Below are 6724 nucleotides of genomic sequence, written 5' to 3'. Positions count from 1 at the left end.
TATCAGCCTGGTGTCGTGGTAGATGATGACATCATCTTCCTCCCACACGAAGCTCTGACCTACCTTGAGAAGCCTAGAAGCACTGTGAAGATAAGGTTCTTTGATTTCTTAAGTGCTGTTAATACCATCCAACCAGGACTTCTGAGGGAAAAGCTGGAGCTCAGCCACACTGAGACTGGTGTACATCCAGTGAACTGATATTAAGATGGTGGACTTTTATAACCCTAACTCTAATCCTGGGTGTTTAGCTAAACAATATATTGGATGGAGTCACAACAATGATGGTCTTTACTGGAAGGGTCAGAACAAACCCCGTTAAAGAAACTGAGATCTTTTGGAGTACAGTGGGGCACTCCTTAAGACCCTTTTTGACTCTGTGGTGGCATCATTTTCTATGGTGTAGTATATTCGAACAGCAGCTGAGAAGAACCACTTAAATAGACTGATTAGGAAGGCCCTCTTTGTCCAAGGATGACCCCTGGACACAGCGCAGATGTACCAAACACAATGTCACTTTTGGACAAGGTGTCCCATCTCATGCAAGAACTGTTCCAGAAATTGAGATTTCCTTTAGTGACAAACTGCTGCATCCTAGGTGCACAAAGGAGAGTTGTCCCAGATCCTTCTTCCCAGCAGCTGTTAGACTTTATAACCATCACTGCTCCCAACAAGCTCAACAAGTGTTTACATCACTGCTGTTTTATTGGAACAATTTTTCTATTTTTGAAAATAATGAAAAAAAATAATATAGTACATCATGGTACATTGAACTGTAAAAGATGTGTGAGATTCTTGCTAATATTCCTCCCTAGAATGCAGTTATAGGAGACCGTTTTTACTTTAAATACCTGCCCCTTTAGTTCTCTCTGCATGGCCCTGAAGACAATTCATTTTTTTAATACAAGAGACAAAAACCGTGATCTTACTCTAATAATAATTATTTATCTTGTTCATTTCCAAATAAAGATGTGGCATGAAGATAAACTTCTAGTAAAGAAGACATTATATGGTCCTTGGGATGTACTCAATTATACAACCAGGTTATATTTTAACATTTTTCGACCAAATAAATGAGCTTGTATCAGTTGAATTCTAGAGGATGTGTCACAGAACAAGTAGAAGTTTTTAAATGATCACAAAAACCTGGCAGTTTATCAGGGGTGAGTACGCTTCTTATGTCTCTGATTTATTCATGATTGGAATAAGTCCAGTGGATGAGTGAGTGATGACTGAGGCAGATAATTGCAAAGATTGAACAAACATTTAATCTCAGTAGGGATGAAGCAGTTTAGTCCGACCCAACCGACCCGGCAGCCTCCTCTGGCAGCTTTAGAAAAGAAAAGCAGGTTATTCATTAACATTTAGAACCTGCAGAGAGTAATTCATGAAGTGCAGGATAGGGGGCGCTGTGTGGCTCAGAGGTAGAGGTCACCATGTGGCAGAGAGGATGTTGGTCCTCGGCGCCGCTGTCCTGGACTCGACTCCCGGGTCGTTTATGACATGTTGTCTCCTTCTTTCTCTGCTGTCATTTTCTGTCTGATACAATCAGATAAAAGTATCTAACGTCACAAACTCTTCCCAAATAAACCCAAACAGAAAGAGTCACTGATGGAGTCGCTCATTACAATTAAAACAAGAAGATGAGTTTAAATGATTCATATTTAATGTGTTTTCATAATAATATTTGATCAACCTTAAAGCTCAGGTAACAAAAAATGGACATTTACAAAACAAACATCTGTTTTCTTCTGTCTTCAAGACCAAAATAAAACTGTTCAAATAATCTAAAATGGGTTTAAATCATTTAAAATTAAAATTTACATCAGTTACTTGATGACCTTTGAGTCTTCCAAACTAAAAAAGCCACGATCAGGACTCCCACAGTTATTGAGAGTCCAGTCACACCAAGTGTGACCTTCACAGCTTCTTCTACCTGGAAATGAGGAGAAATGAGGAACAGATGAATCCAGGTTTGACGTCTACAGTAGAAACTTTTCACATCCTTCTGTCACCTTAAAGAGACGAACTTCACTCTATTCTAGGGTCATTTTATGTGATAAACCAACACAGAGTAGTTCATAGTTCAGAAGTGGAAGGAACATGATTCATGGATGTAAATATTTTACTGTGTCATGAGAAAGTGTTCAGCCCCCTTTACTCTGATTACCCAAAATAAATCCCAGAGCAACTAACAGCTTTCAGAAGTTTCCTGATTAGCAAACAGAGTCCAGCTGTGTGTGATTTCATCTCATTATAAATGCATCTGTTCTGTTTCTGGCCACAGAGGTTTTGTTGGAGAACATTGGAGAACAACCATCATCATGAAGACCAAGGAACACAACAGACAGGTCAGGGAGAAGTTCTGGAGAAGTTTAAAACAGGATTATGTTCTAAACAAATATCCAAAGTTTCATCAGATTTTAGAGAATTTATCTTTAATAAAGAAGAATTCAGCCCAGATTCATCAAGTCTACAGTTGTTCTTTTCATGTGTCTCTCAATCTAAAGTGATCATGTTTTCAAAGTCAGAAAAAGATTTCATAAACCTTTAACTGCATTTAAATCACTTCTCAGTTCAGGTTTGATGGGTCTAAAGAAGATCAGATGTTCTCCAGATTCCTTAAAACTGTGAAACAGCCCTTTAGTGCAGCATCAGAAGCTTTATTAGGAGAGTTCAGGTGATTTATTTTTGTCAAAGGTTTCTGAGGACATCTCAACAAACATGTTCTTAATAAATCTCTTCAGGTCGGTCCAGTCTGGGTTCGGACCACATCAGAACACTGATTACAGAGTTCTACATGGTCTCCTCAGGGTCTCTGAGGTTTTTCAGTTTCATCTTTCTCTCCTTGCTCCAAGAAGGTAGTTTTTCACTTGTTCAGACAAACCCTGATCTCTAACGTACCAAACTCTGTCTTCTGAAGGCATCTCGTTTTGGTTTCCACCATAGTTGGACCTACCTGCTCTGACTCAGCGTTGCCGTAGCGAAGCTCAGTTGCAAAATGTTCACAGTTGTAGTTGACGACGTTGTATGATCGAGTTGTGCCCACGAGTTTGTGGGCTTCGTTCACGATAACCTCCGGAGGGCGGGGTTGTTTCTCCTGGTCGTGGAGGTTGTTGATCGTCCACTCGTCAGTGCTCACCACCTCCAGTAGCTTCTGTTTCAGGACGTTGTTCTTCCCAATGGGAAGGTTTATGGTGCTGGAGGACGAAATACTTCCTTCAAAGAGAAACCAAATGACAGGAGATCTTTTGGAAAATGTTAATGAAATGTGGACACTTATGGTTCTGATTGCAGTTTGTTTTGGGTCTAGTTTCTAAGGATGTTCTGATATTTTGTTTGCTGGATTTTAGTACTGTGATGTTAGTAGTTGAAACGTACAGATTAAATGTAAAGACTCATATAAACTCTGGTTCTCAGTAAACAACACAAGGTTATACTGAAGATGGAGTTCAAACATACTGGTTCCTGTTCAGAAACGCAACATCGGTTTGTGGTGGACTCACCCTCTGGTCCCAGAAAATGAACAACGTAGCCCTCTCCAACGTACACAGCCCAGTGCTTATAGCCTTTACGGAAGATCTCAATCAAATCTCCAGGATTTGGTTCATTTCCGTTCTAAGAATTAAAAGAATCATCTATGTTATTGTATTATTATTATTTCATCCTTTGTCTCTAGGTTTGCTGGTAGTTTCATATTTTAGTACAGTGGTCACCAGCCTTTTTAAGCCAAAGATATGAACGAGTTTAAAACATGATTCAAGGTGTAGTTTTAATTACTGCCTGCAGAGGGAGGTGTTCTGTAGAGACAGGATGAGCGAACATTAAAACTCAGCATCTGATTGAGTTCTGAACCAGTTTGGTGTTTTATCAGATTTAGGAGTTGAAAACATACTTGGAAATTAGCCAAATTAAATAATCAAACAATTATAGAAATACATTCATGCTAGTTTAAATTGTGATGATAAGACTTCATCTCTTCATCTTTCTGTGTGAGAAGATGACCTTGCGGAGGCTGACACATGATGTCCCAAAGTCTGGTTTTGACCACATCAGAACACTGATTACAGAGTCAGTATATGGAGTTCTGGAAGGATAATGTTTACCTTTAACCATTTTAATTTAATCTGGATTGTTGTCACCATTTTAATGTAAAAACATAGAATGTGAAAGAACCAGAAGGAACTGGTGGTTCTTGTCTTGTAGAAAGTCGCCATCGGGCAAAAACCTTCTACCTCCTCTTTTAACCTTTTTTTGTTTTCTTGTGACTACATTGATAATCCTTCACATTTGTCTCTGGTTCCACTTATAAACATCCAGTGAAATCCATCAGGTGACTTTGACCAAACAGTATAAATTCATATTTAGAAATAAGCCAAATGATACGAGGTTTCTTTCCAAACTCATCCTGAGATCAAACACATTTAAGAAAACCACCTTTTTCAACTGAACTGTAGAAACATACTGTAGGCACACAGAAATAAATTATAAACAGAAAAAAATAAAGAATAGTTTTCTCACCATGTCAGTGATCTGTGTCTTTGCAGATGATCCTGAAGAAGAATCAGAAGATTTTTAATATAAAATGTCCAAATTCTGTACTGGATCGTGTTAAACTGAAAGTAATGAACATGAAGCTATTCTATATTTTTATAAACAGTCTTCTGGATGACATCACTGCTCCTCTTTTAATGTAAGTCCTTGATTTAAATTTAAAACAAAGGAAACTGGTTGAAACAGGTTTATATTATTTGCTGGAATGAGTTCTTGGTGCAGAGTTGCACAGTTGGTAGCACTGTTGCCTTGCAGCAAAATGGTCCTGGGTTCAAATCCCACAGCCTGCCACTCTAGGTCCCTGAGCAAGACCCTTAACCCCAGAATGCTCTCCAGGCGCCGCACAATGGCAGCTTACTGCTCCCTAAGGGGATGGATTAAATGCAGAGGACTAATTTCGTTGGAATGTTCAATTACAATGATAAAAATAAAGATTAGTACTATTACTATTTTTCTGCCTGGAGTTTGCATGATCTCCCCGTGCATTCATGGGTTCTCACCAGGTTCTCCGGCTTCCTCCCACAGTCCAAAAACATGACTAAGTTAATTGGTTTCTCTCAGTCGCGCTGCTCTGACATCAACACAATCAGTAAGTTGTCTTTTAAATGAACTGAGTTACTGTCGTGTGATTGGCTGCTTCATAATTTATGTTAACAAGAGAATGAGGTGGTGTACTCAAAAAATAAAATGGACCCTGAGGGTATATGGTGCCCTTCATCTAAATGCTTCCCAAACTAATCAAATTAAAATGATTTAAAAATGATACAAAATGTTTTGGTAACAGAAGAACACTGAGAAGTAAAGGCTGAGAACAGAGAAACCTCTTTATGTGTTAAAAAATACCTTCAGAATAACAAGATCAGGTTGTTTTAACACTGCTGTGCTGTTTTGTACTTCAGAACAAAAAAAAAACTTGTAAAGTTTCTCTTAGTTTTATATAAAAAGAAACAAACCAAGATATTAAAAAAGAAACTCACCACGTTTTCTAAAGTCCATGATCTGTAGCGTCCAACTCAGGAAGTCTGGTTTTACCAACATATCAAGAAACCCACACAGAACTTTTATTATTATGATAAAACAGGACGGTTCACTCAAACACAAAGTTTTAAAAAGAAATTTAGGTGGTAACTCTGTGTTAGTTTAAGGTTTTGGAAATTTACACTGAAGCCATTAAATCTAAGATGGAAATGATCACTTTTCTAAATCTGCCAACATTACATTAAATCTGTTTAATAAGATATAAATTGTCCTCACCTGCTCAGGTCTGTGTTTTATTCTCACTCTCAGGCGATTAAAGAGAAGAAGGATGATCAGGGATATAAAGTCTCTCTGCTGAATCCAGGTGTGGTTTCAAAAAAAAAGAAACCCAGAGAGTAACAGAACCTGTTCAGAACAGGTTCTGTTACTCTCTGGGTTTCTTTTTGTGGATTTATGTACTTTCATTATGTGTTGAGCAAAACTTAATAACTTTCACTTGTTTTATTGATATGATCTATTATTGATTAAAATGATCTATGCCTATAGTTTTAATGTAAATGTTTTTAAACTCTCACATTCAGATCAGACAAAGAAGTCCAGATCTCAGATGTTAAACGTATAGTTTCACTCTTTCCTTTCTGTGAAATATGTGGACAGGGTGTAACATGGAAACCAAATGTCAGCTGAGACGTATTTGCATTGTTTCTGATACTTGCAAACAATACTATCACACCCATGTTAATAACAGAATGTGTCACAGCCTTTAACACAAACAGAACAAAGACAGACAATCTCCTGCACAGCTTTAACACTTTGCTAAGCTATAGGCCCATCTCCAATCTTATCAGTAAGGTTATTAAAAAGCTGTCTTTCAATAGCTAAATATCTTCTTAACCAGTGGTGGACACAGCTAACCAAAATGTTATCTTCACTAACCCATGTTTCACTAACTAAGGTATCATTTTCCCAGCACTAAACAGATAAAACATTTGTGGATTGTAACACAAACAGCTAACCAATAAGACAAGATGACCCAACCTTTAAAATTAGGCTGCTGACATTTCTCTTATTCAATGTCTACATGCTCCCACTAGCAAGGTAAGTTACCATAACTACGCTGATGACACACAGCTCTACATTACAATGTCACCACATGACCATGAACCTATTCAACCATTAGGTAGATGCATAGAAC

The 6724-nt window shown here is 37.9% G+C and overlaps 1 protein-coding gene across 1 annotated transcript; it reads right to left on the bottom strand.

The window, feature by feature from the left end:
* Positions 1-1145: 1145 nt before the first annotated feature.
* On the bottom strand, positions 1146-5589 carry LOC124877920 (phospholipase A and acyltransferase 4-like). Its single transcript, XM_047381552.1, has 5 exons — positions 5529-5589; positions 4519-4550; positions 3504-3615; positions 2957-3216; positions 1146-1933 (listed from the first exon to the last, which is right to left on the bottom strand). The coding sequence occupies exons 1-5, from the start codon at positions 5587-5589 to the stop codon at positions 1823-1825; spliced, it is 576 nt and encodes a 191-aa protein (XP_047237508.1). The 3' UTR covers positions 1146-1822.
* Positions 5590-6724: the final 1135 nt, after the last annotated feature.

The sequence above is a fragment of the Girardinichthys multiradiatus genome, chromosome 12, assembly GCF_021462225.1.
Source record: "Girardinichthys multiradiatus isolate DD_20200921_A chromosome 12, DD_fGirMul_XY1, whole genome shotgun sequence".
Lineage (NCBI taxonomy): Eukaryota > Metazoa > Chordata > Actinopteri > Cyprinodontiformes > Goodeidae > Girardinichthys > Girardinichthys multiradiatus.
The sequence above is the reverse complement of the archived record's forward strand: the minus strand, read 5'-3'. Positions and strand labels throughout refer to the sequence as shown.

What these genes read in the sequence shown, in the direction of transcription:
- LOC124877920 (XM_047381552.1), bottom strand. Translation starts at nt 5,589, where the DNA reads ATGTTGGTAAAACCAGACTTCCTGAGTTGGACGCTACAGATCATGGAC. An exon ending in CATGGACTTTAGAAAACGTG is followed by an intron (nt 4,551 to 5,528) that starts GTGAGTTTCTTT and finishes ATTCTTCTTCAG; the next exon opens with GATCATCTGCAAAGACACAG. An exon ending in TCATTTTCTGGGACCAGAGG is followed by an intron (nt 3,217 to 3,503) that starts GTGAGTCCACCA and finishes TTCTCTTTGAAG; the next exon opens with GAAGTATTTCGTCCTCCAGC.